The 22,004-nt window shown below is 36.9% G+C and overlaps 1 protein-coding gene across 1 annotated transcript in view; it reads right to left on the bottom strand.

Moving 5' to 3' along the window:
* TDRD9 (tudor domain containing 9) overlaps window positions 1–22,004 on the bottom strand; it is an 89,839-nt gene that overhangs the window by 54,096 nt on the left and 13,739 nt on the right. The window contains exons 2-6 of the mRNA XM_074868940.1: window positions 13,085–13,191; window positions 6,216–6,313; window positions 5,559–5,780; window positions 3,044–3,166; window positions 729–809 (exon numbers count right to left, since the gene is read on the bottom strand). Of these exons, the coding sequence (XP_074725041.1) occupies window positions 729–809; window positions 3,044–3,166; window positions 5,559–5,780; window positions 6,216–6,313; window positions 13,085–13,191 (631 nt within the window). The remainder of the gene's footprint in view (window positions 1–728; window positions 810–3,043; window positions 3,167–5,558; window positions 5,781–6,215; window positions 6,314–13,084; window positions 13,192–22,004) is intronic.

The following is a 22,004-nucleotide window of genomic DNA, read 5'->3' as shown; positions in this document are numbered from 1 at the left end:
AGCGTAGACTCAAGTTATGTCTGCTTTGAACAGAACAGTTCACATTAAGTGAACAATTATCTGAAGCACTTAAGGGACACATAAAAGTCTCAGAAAATTTCTGCGGTCCCAAACAGCTGCACTATCAAGTTAGCCTAACTCTATCACTTGTATTTAATTTCTTACAATTCAAGAGTTCATGACTTTGAGACCACAGAATAAATACGTCATGTTAAATCTCTGCAAACTCTGCTTTAGTACAAAGCAGTATTTCCTAATATGAAGAGAAAAATCTCAGCCACATTTTACTACCAGTTCTGACTAGAAATTACAATACAGCATTTCTGGTTTTTTTGCTATTTTTCCAAATATGTTGTCCCATTTAAAAAAAAGTTCAGTATTTCAAAGAGCTAATGCTACCATATTTAACCAAGGATAAGCACTGCCCTCAATACCCAATACGTAATTCTAGTCAAATATCCATCTTGCATTTTTTAGCCTTAAGCAGTCTTTAGAAAGTAATGCATTTTAACATGAGGAAAAGAAGTCTCTTGGAACACATTATAGCAGCCAGGAAAAGAATGCCCTTTAGCTTGCTTGCTTATGAAGAGTGTCAAACCAAATAATAATTTAGTAATAAATAATGACATATTTATGGTAAGTTTTTTTAAAACATGCCCTTTGTGGATCAAAAACATGTAAAAAATTATTCTTGCAAGAAAAAGTAGCAAAATATACTTGGAACATACCTTCACAGACTGTGAATTTGTGCGCAACAGTTTACGGATCACCAAGAGCATGAAATCCATTTCTTCTGTACGCTCATGCACCTGGAAGACATCCACAATTTAATTTTCCTTAATTCATGCTCTTTTTTTCGACAATCTCTTCCTTTGCTACTCATGTTTTATTTTTGTAACTTGGAACAACAATACGTTTTCACAGAAGAAAACACACCTTTTAAGACTATGCACGTTAATCACCTTTTAAAATCCCAATACAGTTGCTCAGATGACTACAGCACCCTTTGTGAAAATCACATGCCACTACTAAGCCAGGACAATTGCAGAATAATGACCAGAAAACCAATCATGAGCTCTAGCCACTAGTTCTACTAGAGTTGACAATAACAGCTGAAGCGATACTGAAGTTGGATAAGTCAACTGTACTAGTAAGATCACAAATGATCCAGGCAGGGACTATGTTGGCCTGTCTAAAAGCTAAAGTAAATGGAATAGACAACCCTTCTTCCCAATGGCTTCTAGCTATGATCAAAATACAAAACATTAATTCCTACCCAATTCTTTATATATCCTAGCACCTGTCTTTTCTCACTGCTCCGTGCAGTTCAATAAATACTTCTACTCAACATTGTCATTAAGTCATTAATTATTATATTAAGTGCAATAGCTTTTTCCGGAGCTCAACCTTCAAAGGTCAACATTTGTTGCCTGTAAGGTAATTAGCATATTCTAACATAATATAAAGATATACTTATTTCAATACTGCTCCATTACGAAAACAATTTAGCTAAGGCAGGTCTCAGGCTGACAGCAAGGTCTTGCTGCGAGAAGTCGTGATTTTCTGACCTAGGTTTCTTTAGGTATGTTCCTAAGTGTCTGCAGTACCCCAGGAGGGCTGGGACCTGCAGTTAAAAATGCAGTGGAGAACATCTGGTTGTTAAAATGGTTACTGTTGGGTAAAGATCACAACATGAGGTAGATGTGGGGGAAAAAATGGCATACAGGAAAGAGGAGGGACTAGAATTTCAGCTGGGGAAGCAAAACACACATACACTCTTGAAAGCTAGAAGCTGCTGAAAGAAGTGGTACAAGCTGATACCATCAGTTCGAATTACAGCACCAAGCAAACAAGGTCTGAAAAATCCCTGAATAATTCTGTTCGCCTGCGTAAGGGGCCAGAAAACTTCACTCATTAATTTTCATATCTAATTAATAATTTTTAAAGCTAAAGGAACAATCTAACACTTCTCTTATGTATGCATCTTCTATTGTTAAACTTTTGCATCATATATCTAATCTGCATTTCCTTATCTTTGGCTTAAAAATGCTAAGGTTTGCAAGACTCTGCTAATATATTAGAGTGATCTCAAATCTTTCCCATGAAGATAACTAGTACAACTCTTTAGAATTTGGGTTTTTTTGGTTCTTCTGTCTGTTTGAATGAAGTCCTAAAGTTTCTTCATACAAAAGCGTAACAATTTGTTCAATCTCTTCCAGGTTTTCAACGTGCCATTTCAAGTGCACTCATGACAGCCTTCATTATTACTGTAAGCTTAATGGTATACCAAGTACTATCTCCCTGCTTCTCAAGTACCCAAGAATCAAAGTCACTCTCAGCTACAATACCATAACAGAATAAAACCAAAAAAACAGCATTAAAAAAAAACCACCATAAAACCCCTGTACATCCTCTTGTGTCACCACATCCCAAGATTTAAGTCCTCCATCTTACATGTGATTTACATAGTTTGTGAAAGCACGATTTCACACCTGACTCTGTTTGAGTCAAATACTGCTTACCACAGAAAATAAGCATGAACACATGTAAAAATATACAAACTACAAAAAACCTACAAGTATATTTCCTTTAGCTTTTTAGTGAATAACAGCAATAATGATGAATAATGAGTGGACTGAAAATTCAGTGAGACAGAGAACCTTCAGAGAGCTGTTTTATTCTTCAGAACATCCCTGAAGAGTAAAGACTCCTTCTAAGGGCAGTAATAATCAAGTGAGTAAATACTAGCTGCCCCTTCCTAGTAGGCCTAGCCGGACACATTCCTGAAATCCACACGGTGGATCACAGAAAACATTTCAAGGCATTCATATCACAAGCTAAGCACTCCCAAAAATCCTCTCCTCAGTTCTTAACTTTGCTGCTCAAAGGATCACAGAAACAAGGCCATTTCAAGAAGCGTTAGACAACTTATACAAAACATCTTTATAAATGATGGTCTGCATTTTTCTTTCTCTGGCATGGTAAGAGAAAAGAGAAGAACGTTTTTTTAATACGAAATTTAAACTTATTTTCACCAACTTACTTCATCAATGAAAATGTGCGTGAATTCAGCTAGGCTTCTGTCACAAACTATTTTCTCAAGAAGAACTCCAGTTGTCATGTACAGCAACCTTGTCTCCTTTGTGGAAACATTCTTTAAACTTACCTAACAGTGGAAAAAAATAATGCAGACAGGAACGGATATTTAATGCATTTACAGGAACATACAGCTGAAAGAACTCCAAAATGAAATATAGAGTAAACCCATCAAAATTATTCAAACTTGTAAAAGCCTCTGTACAAATGTGTTCTTAAAGCCCAGAACCAGTTAACTGTAAACATCTTCTGTAGGACAAATTAAGAAATATTTTAAAACCCTGAACTTTATAAAGTAAAGGATCAAAATTCCTTGCTGGGGGCTCTAGCCTGAGAAGAATTCTTGAAAGGCTTTTAAAGGTACATACATGCATCTTTCCACCAATATACAGAGCAAGATTTTGTCAAAATACAGTTTGCTCACTGGACAGGAGAAAAGGAAAGAGGTATAACGTATCACCAAGACCAGGCAACTTATTCCTGAGAAGAAAGTTCTACAACCCAATGTTGAAAAGTGGATTTTTGATTTCTAAAATACTTCTGTAACTTTAGCAATCCCGGGTGCTACCTACCCAGGCAGGCAGAGCCATGACCACCTTTTTACTTTCAGCTTTTACAACAGTTTAGAGCAGACGAGTCTATGCTCACCTGTCCCTACTTCCATTTCTGCTCAGCTCACACAAGTGCTTGTAAAACAAGCACGGCACACCCACATATACTGTCCTGAAGACTGTTTGGAAGCACACCACCATTTTATATCTTTAAGACTGATTAGCCTAATAAAACAATTTAGCAATTTTATGACAAATTAATTCAAGGTATCAAATCATATGAAAGACTTTATGTAGAAAGTGCTTTGGAAAAAACCCAACATACATAACCCCCAGTAATTCTAGAAAATGGTAACTGGAGGTTATTAATATTGGCTTAGTTAAAATTTGAGATACTGTCAGATCATAATTTTTATGGAATTATCTAGAGTATTAACCTCAAACTTCAGAGTTGTGTAAAAAAAAGCAAATTTTTTTTTTACGGCAGTATTTGTTATAGATATATCAAAAGAAACCACTAAGATTTGATACTTAGACAAAGAACAGCATTCAGTAGGGATGACAATAAAGATCCTTTTGATAGGAAAATGAAGCTGATGTATCTGCACAGCTGTGTAATATGATACTGATATAACTAGAAACAGGCCATAAGCTTTGTACTGAGTTTGCAAGGCCTCAGGACTAAGGCATGTCAGGCCTGCTCTCTTTGAATTTTTCTTAATCCGCTTACACCTTCGCTTTACTTGGTCTCATTGTGACAGCAATTTAATGTGGTGTAGAAATACAAAGGCCTTGTACAGTAGCATAGACCTCGGGAAGTGGAGAATGAGGATGTGGCATAGAAGAAAGCAGAGGTGGGATAACAGATGAGGCAGAAGCTTCGCGCTGTAGACCCCATGCTATAAATAATTCTGCAATGGTCAGTTAAAAATAAAAACCCCTTAGACCTGGAACTGGACAAAATTGGTTTTATGGGTAACAAAGAGAAAACATCTAAGACTCATAAACAGCACCATATGTTGTACCTTTGGAAGTAACCTGGAGCTGCAGACCAATGAAGAAAAAGAAAGCTGTAAATGCATGTTAGAAAACATATATATACATGACCCTGAGTGGAAGAAAGAAAGGAAGAAACAACAAGAATGAAGGGAAGAAGAAACCAACATGTATTCCTCCCAGCAAAGGACTCCAGAAGCAAACAACTCTCTATGAACATCCTCCCACCACCAACACCAGCGTGAACCCACTGGCCTTAGGACCCAGAGAAGCTAGTCCGGAGACAGCTGTTGTCAAACTACCAGTGAAACAATGATCACAGCAGTTTCTTGTGGTTACTGACAAAGAGCTGCTTAAAGCACCAGTATCCGTATCACAAGATGAAAGCGGCGTCAAGTTTATAAATGGAAGACAGAACTGAGTTTGAAGCTGAGTTGGACAAAACGAAGGGAGGAGGTAGATTGAAGAAGAAAAACTAGTTCAAATTTTTCATGTTAAGAAGAAATGACAGGATGTTCACGAAACAATCTGGCCATAAATGTATGAAAGTCTTGACACAGCTGACAGGTAAATGTAGTAAAGTGAAACAAATCAAGTATGTTAAGGCATTTAAAGGAAAAATGACAGAATATAGCTCTCCTGCAACAATTTCAGTGATGTGTCCAATAATCAGAATGTAGACAATTAAATATTTCTGTTGGAGTCTCCCTAGCATTTATAGTTGTTCAACTTTAAAAGCTTAACCATTTAATTATGAATGTTTAACACAGGGATAGCTAGAAACCTGCAATTCCACTTTAAAAGCAGATTCTCTAACATTTTATCAGTATGCTAGATATGCTTAGAAGTAATCAAGAAAGAAGACACAGTACTTTTTAAATGTATTTTTAAATACAATTTGAAGTTTTCTCATACCTGGTATCCTACAAATCCTCCTAGTGTCAACGATCGTTCCTTGCTAATCCACCTGGCAATGCTGCTGGCACCAATTTTCCGAGGCTGGGTAACAGCAATCTTGCAGTAGATAGACTGCTGAATGCAATAATCCAAAATATATTGCGGAATCTGTGTGCTCTTACCACTGCCAGTTGCTCCTTGTACAATCACAACTGAATTGCTTTCTATCAGAGACACTATCTGAAACAATTTTTCAAGAAAACTCATAAGTCTACAAACAACTCAAAACACATTTCAAACAGATCTGAAATATCAGTAGCTTCCAGGCCACATATCAGATCCCTATAAAACACTGTGCCATATTTTCTATCATCTTCTGGGCATCTCTAGATAACTGGACTCCTAAAACACATTAGAAGATCACAGAAAAAACATGGGCACGCACTCACTTATATATTTTACATAAACACCTATAAACAAAAAGTATAAAAGCAATCAATGTTTCTTCCTCTAGAAACTTTTATACAGTGTTTTTGTACAACAAACAAAGGTTTTGTACAATCCTTAAAACAGAAACAGAGGTTTCCTTCTGGAAAAAAACAAACCAAAACAACAACAAAATAAAACATTATTTTCAGCTTTATTCCACAATGAAAGAAAATAAAATGAAATTACCTCTTCCCTGTGTTTGGCTACAGGCATATCCACATATTTATGATTAGTTTTCGGTACAGAAGTCCAATCACTTGATTCACACTGAGACAATGAAGTATCTAAGCATAAAAATAACCAAGAGTAAGTTATTTCAATAGAGAAAGGGAAAGACCAGCAAGGAATATGATAACAGTATTTGAAAACCTAACTTCTATCAAATTTGAATCACAGACTTTTGAATATAAATAGAATTAATAATTTCTAATATTAGTAGATTGAAGAGACTTTCTGTGTTTATGCAACTGCTGATTTATTGGCAGCAGCTCTGCAAAACAATGCTTCTGTGTATGTCACTGTCAGTGTCAAGGATGTATAGAATTCTACAATTCTATATGCTTTTCTCTTAATTAGGAAAACAGTATTTTTGCAGTTTGCATTACAACTGCCAACTATACCCCTATTCCCAAGAACTTTTTTGACAATACTGAAAAAATATGCCTTATTTACGTACCCGTAGGTTGCTTCCCTTAAAGTCTATTGGATCCACAGTACAAAATAACCCATAATTTGATAGGAAGACCAATTAAAACAAGTCTGGTAAGAATCATGATGACCCTTCAACGTGGTACTACATTCTGCAGTCTCTTGGCAGGAGTTAGTCACCATTATCACTGGGTAATACAGGACAAAAATCTTACAGTGCTACCATGAGTTTCTGCTCAGCTGCCTGCTGTCAGTTCAACCATGAAAAACAGAAGAGCAATGAGACAGTTGTGGAGACAGGTGTAGAATGGGAGAACGAGGACAAGACTTTGGTATGCAACAATTTCACAAGTTACAATTAAACAATTTGGCTAAAAAAACCCCACTATATGGACATAAAAAGCGGAAATGCTTTCTTTTTCAAATGGGCTTCACCAGGTATTATGGTGAAATTTACGTATTTGCATACAGATAATAAAAACTTAGACTTTGGGTTTTTTGTTATTTCTCTAAGAAATACACAGAGTACTGGGAAAGAAATCTAGTATTCTTTTTCCAAAGGTAATATTTACTGTAAAATAAAGTCTATAGCCTAAATATCTGACTGCACAGTTATAGTAACCTTTCCAAAGAAAGGAAGCTAAGAATCTCACAAAGCAGTGAAGCAAAAGCAGGCAGAACAACTTCCTTTGTCTCTGTACCATACCTGAATGTGCTCCAACCCACCAAATTGTCTTCAAGTGTCAAGGAATACAAAATGAGTTATTCCCACATCAAAACAAACCCCCCAAAGCTGGACAGTTCATTAAGACAGTTTCATAAAGGACTAAACCCCGAGTTCTCCCAAAGCCACACTCTCCAACAAGAAAGGTTCTTCACCTAGATTCTGTGTAATGCCACAGTTAGGGGTGACCACTGCACAGTGAGTTACTTAGCACTACTAAACACACAGGAAACAGAATTTAATAGCAGCACCCTTTGAAAATACTAACTATTCTCTTTAAAATACTTTTGGTCAAGTTTCTAAATAAATTCCCCAGGAAAATTCATGTACAGTGTTCTGTCACAGCAAGGCTGTACAAAGGCTGATTGGCTTCCCTCTGGCACAAACATGCCGCTACTGAACATCAGTAACTCTGCATGATTTGACCAATGCTGGAAGAAATCTCAAGCTGCTAGGGAAAAGATCCCAGTGTCAGCACATTCCTGCTAAAGCAACATAGCCTTCCCACCTCCATCAGGTTTTCCATGTAACAACTGCAATTTTGAAAAATGTGTCAGAAGTATACAACAGAAGACAGCAGCAATTCTATAACAGTGCTTATAAAAAAAGGGAGAGACAAAGAAATTTAAATAGTAAGACTCACATAAGCTTCTCTAACTCAGTAAAACCCAGTGTATTAATAATTAACCTAAAATTCAATTAAGTAACAAACCAGAAACAAATGAACAACCAACAGTATTCTCGTAACTGCTAAATAATCAGATCGATTTAATCAATTTTGTGTATCTCATTTTTTTCAATCAACGTAACTTTTTTTTTTTATATTGCTTTTTATATGACAGCTCTAGGACAGCAATATCTTACCTTCTCCTAAGCATGTAAGTTTGGAAAAAAATTATACCAAAAGTAAATGGTCATCCAATGTGCACAGTCTAAGAACTGGCAGCCATATAACCATTTAGTAGATGCTGCAAGTACTGAAGACTGTATTGTTTTTTTCTCTCCAAGACTTAAGACTCTGTGCTTAAACTGAAAGAAACATTACTGAGTTTGCCTGGGGAACTAATACCATGACAACTGTAAGACTTCTGACTAGAGCAGACAGTAGTCTTGGGCCTCAGAGTAAACAGGAAACCAGATGAACACTGATGCCACCCAAGCAGCCATGAAAAGCAACTGTCGATACAAACTTCTTCTGAAATCCAGTATAATCATTCCTGAAAAAAACAAAACTGGGGTTGGGAACATGAGTAACCATCTTACAAGACCTTAAACTTTCACCTCCGTTTTTTTTGTTTTTTGTTTTTTGTTTTTTTTTTTTAAAGAAAGGTATTCTGAGAAATTAAGACTCACTGCAGAATAGAAATACTTGAACATACACCCCTATGGAAGCTCCAAGGCTATTCTACTCATTTAAATAACCATTCAACTGTGGACTCTATACCACACAGTGTAATTATCTCCAACTGTTGTTGTATGGTTTGGGGTTTTGGTTTGGTTTTTTTGTTCGTTTTGGTTTGGGTTTTTTTACACCTGTATGTAATAAAGCCTCAAAATGAGAACTGATCTTCAGGAAAAACAGATCACTTCTGCAAATACAGAGGCATCTACAGATTCAAGGAGCTACAGGACTACAGACATCAGCAAGAAAGGCACTAAGTTTCACTTTTTCAATTGCATATACTTTCTGGAAAACATTACTAAGACTAGGACAACAAACTCAACCCATGCACACCTTTGTAAGACATGTAGAGAATGCAGGACACTTCCAACCTGAAAACAGCGAATTGAGAAAGCGTGCAAGTGCCCACCATGCTGGTTTATGCCAAGCAAAATATTTCTGTGTATAGAAAGTATCAATGCCAATCCAGAATAACTAATATTAATTTCTCTATTCAGTCAGTGCAAAACCAAACTGAAAACTCAGTTATAGGAAAGATGAATTTGCCTGCTCACCTCCTTTTCAATTATTATTAAAGTTCTGTAGAGACATGTTGACTGCCATGACTAAAACAAGTCTACTGCCCATGGAAAGAGCCATTTTCCAATATATCACTTATTCCAGCCCATATAGCAGATGTATTCCTTCTAGTTCCTGTTTCCTGAATTTAATTTGAAGAGATCCTTTAACACAAGATTAGATTTTTGTGTTCACCAGTTCTGGGAGGAGAGATTGTACAGCCGAATCTTGGTACCCACCACTAAGCAAATAAAAATGAGATGCATTTAAAAAAAAAAAAAAAAAAAACAACAACTTGAAAGTACTGGTTAGGTGAGTGAAAGGAGATGCTTACTACATCACTGATCATTCTTCTGTTGAGCTACAAACACACAAAGTGATTACTGCTAGCAGGCAACCTCATGGGAAAGGAAAGCCACAGGAAACAACTATGCTCCTACACTGAGCCACAAAGCATAAGGACTTCACAGTAAGTCAGCCTACTTCAGTCATAATGCAACGTACATAAAGTTGTTGCTGACTGAGCCCTGAAAAGCTTAATCAGAGCCTGGGCAAAGCAAATCTTTCCAGACTGGGGAAAACAGGCTAACAGTTTTCTGCGTCTTGAAGTGTTGACTGTTGAAGGACACCCCCAGGTAACATTAAAATTCCTAAGAAAATACCACAAATAATTAGTCTTTGCTCCTGAGACTTCTGTTGTCTGCTGCAATCCTCTCCAACTTGTGCATATTTTGATACAAAAGGTTTTGGGGTAAAGATCTGTGCTATGATTAATTTTCCTGGCATGTACCTGTTCTGAATCCAAAACATTTAAGGATCTCTATAACTTATGTCAGAAACCTGATCAGGAACAATGTTTAAATTGCTTCTTCTCTGTAAGCAATTACTTCACCTGGGACACAGAAAATCCCCAGAAGAGATCCATTTAATGGTGTAAAAATAATGAAGATAGAAGGGGAAAGAAACCTACCATCCACAAAGCTGCATGAAAATAATTATATTGGCAACCTTTAAAAGGGAATTTATTAAGGATTTTAGAAGCTTTCTTAAAACTCTTAATGTATGCAGTTTAGAATACCCAGATTTGAAAGAAAATTTTTTTTTTTTACCCCCCTAGGATCCTTAAAATAGGCAAGTGTCTCATATACATAGCTCTGGAAGGTTTCCCTGTGCACATCCTGTGACCTTGCTGTATCAAAGGTGTGCGTAAGTCTGACTGAAACAGCCAGTACCAACTGCAAAACTAGCCCAATGGGCCAGGCATTAAGAACTTCTAATGTTCTACTTGTTTTGGCTAACAGTTGTGACAATTTATTTTCTTCTGCTTTTACTTAATCCCTTCAACTTCCTTTTCACAGCTGTATCATTTCTACCATGTTCCATAGAAGTCAGAACTCTAAATGCAGTTCCCTGACGATCTGTTTTCCCGACACAGAAGCCGATAGGCACTTTTATTTGTCCTCTCAGAATAAAAGCATATGCTCTTTCAAAGAAATTGGAAAGCACAAAACTTAAATTCAACAGAACTCCATAAAACACCAAAGCACAAGCAAACACAACAGTTTCAGTAACACTGCAAGATTTAAAATAGGCTGTCAATTTGTACAGAAGATATCATCTACAGTAAAAACAGCAATTCAGAAAGAAAGAAGCAACAGAAGGGGTACCAACGCTGAAACCTTCAGGGCAAATCAGCTTCTCATTTCCATGCTGTTCAGCTTATTTCTTGACTACATTTGTACTCAACACAGCTAGAGTGGTAGGGTCTGGTCTAGATAAATCCTTGATTGTTTATGACAACTTTCATATTCTTAAATAGAAGATGCACTTCCAGATTGGTATAGCTGGTAGTTACAAATGGGTCTTAGAGCTCTTGAAATCTGCATGATGAACATATTACTCTTAAGAGAATAGCAGTCTCATTAACAACAACATATTTATAATCCATAAAATTAACATTACATATCTCATGCTCACTCACTGAGCTGCTTTATTATAGTATCCTAACACAATATTCCTGAATCTGTCTGTAAGTCAAAGTTGATAGCAATAAGAACCAGGATTTTCTTAAGTTTTTGTGTTATTCTACATTCAGGTGGGATTTTGCAGCTCAGTCTCAGAATGCCATAGGAACCTTCCAGTCCATCACTATCCAGTCTGCTGAGAGTCCCCCACTGGGTCGCACACAGATGGGAGCAGAGCACTGACCAGAGGAGGGTGACCCAACGCTGCATGGAACAGCTCCTGAAGCAACTGAGACTCCAGACCATGACACAGACAAAGAGTAGAAAAAGGAGGGAAAACAAGGACAGAGGAAAACATCTAATAAATAACAAGATAGCGTGTATATGCTAGTATTTTAGTAATTTTTAATGTTGTTTGCTAACTATATGCTGTTTAGTAAGTTACAACTAGAAGACAGAAATAAATATCAGAAAGTATAAATTTCAAGGACAAACATTTTAGAGTAGACAAAACACGTACTTACAAAATAAAGTACTGGGATGACTATGCAGAAGTTATTTCCTAAAAAGCCTTACAACCCTGTTTCTTTTACAGGAGGAACATCATTGGCATCAGTTCAATTCAAAATTAAGCAGGCCACCAGTGCTGCTAAATTAAGTTGCTAGCCTACCTTCGGCAGAATGCTGATTTAATAGCTGAAGGACATTAAATGATCTACTGTACTCCCTTGAATTAATCAATACCACTATACTTCTAAAGAAACATCTGAGGAACTTAGCTTAGTCAACTTGTTGCTGTCCTTGCTTTGCAGTAAACCACATGAAAAACTAGGGAACACCACATTCCATAACTACAACATTTGAAGCTTCTTCCAGTCCCTTTTCACCTTTCCCCATTTTCACTTTTCAAAACTTCCTCCTCTCCCCCGAATTCTATGTAATGCAAGTGAACAAGAGACAGTATTTTGTGGTTAGGACAGATGGTCAGATGCACTACACATGCTGGACAGGCCAACTACACCTACTGCCTCTCAGCTGATGAGACCAAACAGCTTCATCACCTACCTAAGTTCCAGAGGTCATATAATTCGCAGAAGCACTGAAGGACAGTAATTTCTAGAAAATTTCTCAATTTGTCCAATTTTGGTATATCAGCAAAGGGATACAAAAAGTGTTACAGAGAATGACACACAGAACAGACAAAACATATAAATGTTCTTTTCTTGGGAAATCAGCTACATTAACAAATTTGGAAATTAAAGAGGCACAGTAAGAGTTTGAAGCTGAGCTGTCCTGACAAGTGAGTCAGCCTCATACTGCTTTTACCAGAGCTCCTAGGAAAGAAGTGCCATCAGATTTCTCTCTAAAGGCAGGTCAAAGCAACCATCAAGTATACACAGAAATAACATGGATAGAAAATGGGAAAACAGAATAAAGACATGAATCCAAGGAGTAGCATCTTTTCATTGCAGATATATTTCAATCATATATCAACATTTATCAATACAATAAACCGGATATATGCACATATATCTATGCAACAGCATTATACATTGTGGTTTCCAGAAAATAAGGTGTCTACTTTTTAATACCATGCCTTATACAAAACAAACAAATGCACATACAGCATTAAAAAATACACAGTAAGGTTTCATAGTTTTGTTTAGGGAAGGAAACAGGAGGAAAGACCACAGGGAGGAAAAGGACAGGTGTATCTGAGTTTATAATAGGAACCAAATATATATATTATTTTTTTTACCTGGTTTATAGACAAGCTGATCATTTCCAACCACATCTAGCTCTTGTGCCTCTGCTTGTCCATATTTTTCAGCATATTCAGTTCCAACACTTTCAGTGATAGGCAGCCTGAAGAGCAAAGAAATGACAAATCAATAAATGCTTCCTAATTAAGTCATGGATATCTCTGGGAATAACAGCATTATACAGTAAATTCAGAGTCTCCATGTCATGCAGGAACTACTTCAATGAACAAACTTCAGAAATAAATTTCATCTCTGCAGTTAGATGCTAGCTGGAGGAAAATGCCACATTAAATCTTTCTGTTTAGATTCCAAAAGATTGAGCTCCCAAAATATCATCCTTTAAGTTTTTAATACCTAGAAATTTCTCTCCTAATGAAACTTTATGATTTCTTCTGAACAAAGATGAAACAGCTCTGTTTCACAAATTCTTGACACAATACAATTAAGAAAATACATTTAATCCTTGCATGATTTCCCTGGAGACAGGGGAAGTAGACAGGAGTAAATACAGTCATCTGATTGCTTTAAGGAAAAAACTTATGCCTTTGAGCCAAGAGATGATGATGGCCACGGTGGGAAAAAAAAAAAATTAACAGTCACCCAATCAGTGAATTTTACAGAAATTTATTACACACAAGACAAAGTCTATCCATGACATAAATAGAATGAAATGGGATTAAAAAAATTCTCTTGTACATTGTGTGAAAAAAACCCACATCAATTTCCCTAGCGAGTGAAGTAGCATATATACAATGATTGTATGCTTATTAAACCATCAACAAACTTAAATGTAGAAGAGTTTTGGACACATCAAAAGTACCCTTTTTTTTAAAAAAACAAACAAACAAAACCAAAACAAAAAACCAAACAGAAGTCAAAACTATGGTTTTGCACTTTAAATTAAATTGTGGTCCCAGTGCAAGCTTTTGCTATTCAATAATTCACTAATGCACAGCAAATCTGTTTCGCTCTAGGTGTGTATTTGAGACATTTTATAAAAGGATACTGCTGCAGAAGTGTCTATTTCTTGACCCAAATAATAAACAACATGGACTCCAAAAACAATTAAGCTGAAAACAGGAGATTCTTAACATGACCCTATGTCACAGAGCTCTCATCATAGAGTAATGCACAGTACCTTGATGCCACAGAGCACCCACCTTCTATGACAAGGCAACTCTGTGCCAGCTTGGCTCTGCCACAGACTACTCAATCAGATCAGTCATTATTTCCTCCTGCAGGAAACACCAAGTATTTATCAACTACTGCTGTCAACAAACAAGAAAAGGTTTATCCTATTTTAACACTATTTTAGGCATATAGATACAGTGATTTTCCCCTGGATCTCAAGTATCTCTTAAGGCAGGGTTCAACAAGATTACACACATCTGCACTCGTTAAGTGAGCAACAGCTGCCTACTTCAACAAGCAGACACCACTTTTATCACTCTAGCCCTTCTGAAGCAGCTGGGACAGGGAACACTCCACAACAGGCCTGAATCCAAGGTACAGTTCAGAAAAGTTCATACACATCATGTCAGACCACTTGTTAAGTCGGTTATTCCACTAAATGTATATTAAACACAAGTAAAACCCCAAAATACGATGAAGGTATCAAAGCCAAGCATTCAGTAGTTGAAGATAACATAAGTAAGCTTGGCCACACAATCTCAATTTGGCAGCACTGTATGCACATACTATACAGATTTTAGGGATATAACCGATTATTTTTCATTTCCATAAGACTGCAACCTCACCGAGTGCACTGGAGACACATCTTCAGACAAGAAAACCTGGTTATGCAGTAAATACAACTTGTCCTTCAGTCCTCCACAAGAAAAAAAGCCATCTGACTAAGGAAATGCTGTCATGGAGGAGCAAGCACTACTCAAATGTCAAAGCCCTGAGCAATAGCAAGCAAATCACTTCAACAAAACACTTCCACTGCGGGGTAGAGGCTAAGGGTGAGAAAGGCAGGACTGTGTTCATCATTTGCCGTAAAGACCATGCAGAAGCATCAGTATTTAAGGAGCAGCTGAAATCAGCTAAGAAACAGTTTTAAGTAATACCAGATATATTCAACTAAATGCTCCTGGAGATGGAGTACTAGGCATTTCAAAATGGGCTCACAGAAGTATGTATGTGCTTTTCACCTTTGTCTGTACAGCTCCAGGAAAACAAGGACAGGATGACCTTGGTGATTTTTGAGAGTACATTAATTTTTTTTGTTTGGTTATGTGGATAATTTCTTTCAGAAATCAGGTTTTCTGTCTTCAGAAAACAGCATGCAGTAAATAAACCTCAGGCTACACAATGAATAGCGAAAATATTTAATAGTCAGTCATTAAGAATGAACATTGCTCACTCGATGCACTGAATCAGGCTACAGTCTTGGGGAAAATCATACGCAATTGGAAAACTGCATATAGGCATATGAAGTGAACAACCTTCATTATACCATTTTTCAATGTTTAAATGCTGAACTTTGCACCTTTAATAAAATTAAAAGCTTACAGAATAATGTTATTTTTTTAAGCAAAATGGAAAAAAAAAAATCATTATGAAGCCCCCTGGTGCTCTCCTAAGTCATCAGAACAATACAATCCTGCCAAGTAATCATTAATAAGCCATGAGTAGGAGGTATCATCCTATATATATCTGGACAAACAGAAAGGGATGGAACATTTTTCTAATGACTGTTTCAACAAACATTTGCTGACAGCAGAGGAATTACAAGACTCAGAAAATTCAAATCCATTCCAGGCTAGGAAAGGACAATACTAATAATGGGACTTTTCTCCATTCTACTTATGGAGCATGTGTCTGTCCAATACACCAGCTATCTCTTCCCCATTTCTATTTCCTCTGACACAGTGAAAATCCACATTTCAGTACCCCTGTCCTGTTATAGCATATATTTCTCAGGCTTTCTAGATTCCAGCCTTGGCACTCACCCACTTTTAGTCTCCTCCATGTCTTCTGATCCCCCAAATACATTATAACATTAGCAAACAGCAACTTTTCAGCTGCATATATGAAACACATTCAGAGTTTTATGAAATTAAGAGGCAGTAAAAAGCACTTTTGTGACTAACACAACTACTGAAAATTTAAAGTCATCAATTTAAGGAAATGCAGGGAACTTCAGATGTTCTGTTTCTCCTTCCTTCCTCATCATTTAAAAAAGGTGAGAGTTTGATCTCATTCAAATCAACGGCATGTTTCATCCTCAGAAGTGGTCAGATTTCTGTGGCTGAACCTACAAACCATATGACATTATGTCCACCCTAAGTGGACAAAGGCAGACAAAATTATAAAGCACTGAGAACAGGATCAATCAGTAGCATCACTCAACAACAAGTAACTTTTGATATGTCCTAGCATCTGTAAAACATAACACATCAGCTACCTATGAAGGTGTACACATCTCAAGACCTACCATTTTGGAAAATATTTTCAAAAGTAGCCAACATAGGAAGTTTGAGTCTGACAAGCAGCGGCCAGCAAGAGGCTTTCTATCCAGGCAAAAAGGTAGTACACAGCATGCCTCTCTTTGAAAGAGAATTACCACTGTTTCTTACAAAGATAACGGTATACTTGCTTTATTCCTCACCATGTGGTTTAACTACTACAACAGTTCTCTGAAGCGTGACTGATCTTGGTACATATGACTACTTAAACTAATTTTGAGCATATGATTGGGACAAAAATCTTTTAAAATATTTCTTACTTGGATTTAAAGGAGAATTCAGTGTCATAATCATAAAATTAAATACAGCTGCCACTTCAGGGGAATTACTAGAAGGGAAACACAGTTTAACACCAGAAATTGTTGACACATCCAATTGTAAATGCTTTCAAATACACTGAGGGTGCCTGCCTTTCCTTAAATAAATTCAGCTAAAGGTCTTCCTTTTCTTCAAGCTATAGAATGACCTCTAATAAGTCAACAAGGCCATCATAACAGAGTACACTTGGTAAATTATATGTGAGCATTTGAAATATTAACCAAAGCATTTTTGCATACACTTAATTATCAAAAATAGAATCAATTGCCCGATCTCAACTATAACTGTGACAGATAATTTATTTGGCTCTTTTCAGCGACATGCACTACAATGCCAATGCATATACCGAACACGGTTAATGTCTTTTAAGCAATGCTTAAAAAAAGCCTTACTAAATGAACAGATACATACAGTCTTATTCCCTGAAAATAGTAACACTGCTTACTCAAACCTGATTGTATAAAAAAAATATTCAAGTATGTAATGAAATTCCAAGGATTAAGATGCTTTTCTATTTTCTATTCTATCTTAAGATACATTTCTATTAACTATTTAAATTTGTGGTAGAAGCTCCTATTCAAGGCCATATAACTTCAAGAACATTTCTGTCTTAGAGGCAAACAACTGAAAAATATAAGTGTTCTAGGGCTGTGTTTTTAAAAATTCTTATAGATATACTTTTTGCTTATTTATGTTCTGCCTCATTTGACACAAAAATCTCTGTTCACATGGGACTCAGAGTTAAACACAAAACTAGTGTCACTCATTTCACAGATGACAAGAGAAGGACCACCCTAAGTCATGGCTTCTATCACACACACAAGCTGTCCACCTACCAGAGATCTTTGGAGGGGGATTCACTTGAAAAAACACTTAGCCTTATAGCGCACACAGCAATATTTTGCTGTACAATTTTAATACAATATATAAAGTAGACTGTTTCAAAGCATCTTTTCTGAAACTAAAATAATGTGACACTTTACATAACTGAACATTTGCCACGACAGTAAATAACCTTCCACCGGGTTTACTGAAGGACATACTAAAAATTACTTTGCTATTGACTGGCAGTTGGTGTTCCATACTTTTAGAAGACTGGTCTTACCTGCTGAAATACACTAACTGTAAAGAAATAATGTACTGTCATTCAAAAACCATAAGGCTTCAGTCACAAAAATAGAAGATTATTAGTAGAATTCAGAGTAAGTGAAATCTTTTAAATACTAGAGATTTTTACAAAGTGATTTACAGATTATTTTAAGAGTCTAAGAATCAATGAGGTGCATGCTTTTTTCCACTGAAGAGAGCTGTCCTAAAACATAGTTAACTAGATTTAATGATAAAGTTTTCGTATACAGGCATCTTAAAGGCTTGCACTGCTCTTCCTCACAGCAGTTATTCAGAGCTCTTGTTTTAAAACCTTAACCAACTGGGGAGAGGGAGCACACTAAAACAACTTCGGCAAAATCCTTAAAAACTCAAATGCAAACATTTGGATTTAGATAAACTATGTAAACGCTACATCTCAGAAATATTTCTTCTACGTGAAAGTAATAGCCCTGTAAGACATTCCATCTTCCACCTTATGTACAGTTAAAATTCATGAAAAATAACAACCACAAATGCCAGGACAAAACAGCCCAAATCCTCAAATTTACACTCTACTGCTCTAGGATTTTTATACCAGTGGGGGAGACTGGGATGAACTGCTGGACTTCAAAGAACTGGACTCTTCTTGGAGATGAGCTGTTAATGAGCTCCTATTTCTGTAGCCATAGCTCAAATTGGGATGTTTGGAAGGCAGCTGGTGATGAGCCACACAGCAACTACTGCTCTACCACAGTTAATTTTGTAAATTAACAGTTATAATTAGTTATGAATTAGAAGTTAGATGGGTGTTCATATTTATTAACTTAAACCAAAAGCACAGTTCCTCTATCAAGCATTGTTTCTGATCCTTTAGCAACATTCACAAAGCATCTACACTTCTTAAAACTTCAAGATTCATCCCTTCCCTCTAGCCACAAAGGCAAGGAATTTGGCCAAATACCGGAAAAAAAAAAAAACAAACATTAAAAAAACCCCATAACAAGAAAATTAAAAGTATTTGGTTACCAACTTGACAAAATCCAGCTTAAATAAATCTCTGAATAAAATACAATGCATGTAAGACTGCACTGCATTAAAAAATGCCCATGCATTAAAAAACTCCCCTATTAGTGAAGTGTCACCAGCACCAGAGACATTAATGCTACAGAGTCCAACTGGAAGAATTCAGCTTCAAACATGTCCTGATTTTGTTGATCACAGCAACAGAAGTACGATGATAGCTTACTCAACTTTCTGTCAGTTAACACTGTTAAAAGAGTATTATTACTGTTATCTGTCACAGCAAAAGACCAAACAAGGAGTCTTACCAAGAGGCCACTCATGTAGGCTCATGGTAAGTTTTCTTCATAGTTGTTAAAAAGCAAAAACAGTAGTCAAATGCTGTCTGAAGTGATCAGAGGAGGTAGACTCACCATCTGTCTGCAGCCCGAAACAGCTACAGCAAGTTGTTCTGTCAAATCAAAAGAAAAACGCACTGCAAAGTTGATCATTAAATCCAAAGAGTGAGGCTACGTTTATAAATGGAAGCAAATCATCCGACCTGCCAGCTATGGATAGCTACAAAAACAAAATCACGCTTTTCTCAGATGACTGGTAGCATTGGTAACCTTTCTATGTAACCGCTCTAGGGCTGGCTGGGATAGAGTTAATTTTCTTCATAGCAGCTCTATGAGGCTGTGTTTTAGATTTGTGACCAGAATAACACTCCTAAACCAGGAATGTTTTAGTTACTGCTGAGCAGTGTTTGCACAGCATCAAGGCCTTCTCCGTTTCCCACATTGCGCCCCCCGGCCCCAAACAGACCAGGGAGTCTGCAACGTCTTGTCTCGACCCCAAGTCTTCTTGCTTTCACGCCTCCATTCCTCTTCCCCCATCTCACTGGGGGCGAGTGGGGAGTCAGCAAGAGGCTGTGGGGTGCTTAGATACCTACTAGGCTTAACCCACAATGCTAAAGCATCAGCCCTTCACACAAAATCCAAGGCGGCAAACCACAGTATGTGACTGTATTACCCACAGATGCTAAGAAATATGGAACACACACCACTGTGCCAGTGTGCTGAAATCTTAGCTAGCTAGCAATGTTTATGACCTGCTATCAACACTTTTGGGCAAATAAGAATTACGATGACAATTTCCTGGTGTGTCATCATCAGTCTCATTCATAGAGAGTGCCTCCTTCAATTGCAAGAGTCAGTAGCATCTCAGATGGTACAGATGCCATAAAAATCTTCGAAAGTAAAGAGTAAGAAGCTTCTCCTCCACCTGTTCTCACCATTTGTCACACCTCATTGCTCACATCAGCGCAGTATTTGGTTAAATGAAAGTGTTTTTGAAAGGTTTGTTTCATTTTTACCTAGAATCACTTCAGTGAGGCAGTTCAAAGGCACAGCCCCATGGCACAACAAAACAGGAGGGCTAACTGCTGTGCAGCACCAAAAACTTCTCAAACTGGCATTCTGTCAGAGGTGTGTTGTCCAACAGCACATTCAATCAGCACAAATAAGTACTGAATTTGTAGTTTTTGCAGACAGGCATATTAGTAGCCCCAGGTTTAACTAGACTGTTTTTTATTACAGGATCTGGTTGTCAGTTTAGGAAGTTCCTTTGTGCATGTGATGTTAAGACACACATTAAGACTAAAGTCTTCTTGCTGTACTCAGAGCTGACTTGAATTTGCAGCTTTTTTCTCCCAGAATACAGTTACAGAACAATACTTCTTCATAAGAAAACACTAGACTGGCAAAACAGCTGATCCTTAGAGAATTTTTATTCTTTGTGAGAATTCCAGATTTTCAAGAATAAGTCTGTTTCAAGAATATGCCTTCTGCATTACAGTGAATAATTTCTCACAGTAGCATTGAAAGGTCATAATCGGAATGTAAAACTTTAACTTTGTTTAACCACACATCATGCAAATATCTAAGTTTCCTGTGTTAAAGAGATTATTTTACTCAGCTTTTTAAAAAAGCTTTCAAGAGATTTCAGAAAGCATCAGACAGGATAAAATAAACATATTTTGTCACGTTTTTTTAGCTAAGAAATATTACCTTGCCATAAACAGTCCCATCTTCTAAAGTAGCTGATACTGAGGTTAGATAATAATTTTCAAGTAAGAATCCACTTTTCTCTAATGCTACAGCTTATACTAGAGGAAGTTTCCTGTAAACATCCACAAAACCACCTCACTGTTATTCTTCAAGTACTCCTTTGGAGTTATACTTTGCTATTGTATCAACAAAGATAAAATCCAGGCATATTCAGCACCCTCAAAACATGCATCCCACAGTGACTCATTCTGTTTCCCTGTGGTAAGTTTCAGCTATTTAAATCCCTATATTGACTGTTGTACTTATATCACAGGTGTATGTAAATATTCTTACTCTGTAGTTGTGCTATGCCTTCACCACAGAGCTGAGGGCTCCTGGTTGGTAAAATAAAAATCTGTAAGAGTATCAACAAGAAGAGATTCAGAAGTTTTAACCCTGAAGAACATTAAAAGCAACCAATACTTCTACTTAAGTAAATGTGAAATCTTAGCAGCCTCATACCAGTTATTTTATTCCAGAATATCTTAACCATCAAGTTCCCCCCTCACAATCGTGATGTCAAACAGGATGAGGCAAAAGGGGAATTCCTAGTACAGATGACACATTCTGAGTACCAGATATTTTCAGATTAAAGACTAGAGCCATGAACTGAACTTCCATGCTTTCACACCAAGCCACACATGTGGCTGAACAAAACCACTTTGAAACTGAGGGTTCTCACAGCAAGTGCTGAGTTCAGATGCACCTCTTCAGTACAAAACACACCCAGAACACAACTGCCACCATGGATGCAGCACTGTCTTAAGAGGAATTCTTTACAGGTAACATGAACTAGTACCACACCAGATTGATGCTCCTTTCCCCTCAGTCAAGAAAGAACTAGTAACAGACTCCCTAAACATGCCTCCTACTAACCAGACTGAATCAAGCAGTAAATGGAACGGTGCCTCATATTTAATTTAATTTAAAGG

The sequence above is a fragment of the Strix uralensis genome, chromosome 4 (genome assembly GCF_047716275.1).
Source record: "Strix uralensis isolate ZFMK-TIS-50842 chromosome 4, bStrUra1, whole genome shotgun sequence".
In the NCBI taxonomy this organism is placed as follows: Eukaryota; Metazoa; Chordata; class Aves; order Strigiformes; family Strigidae; genus Strix; species Strix uralensis.
The sequence above is the reverse complement of the archived record's forward strand: the minus strand, read 5'-3'. Positions and strand labels throughout refer to the sequence as shown.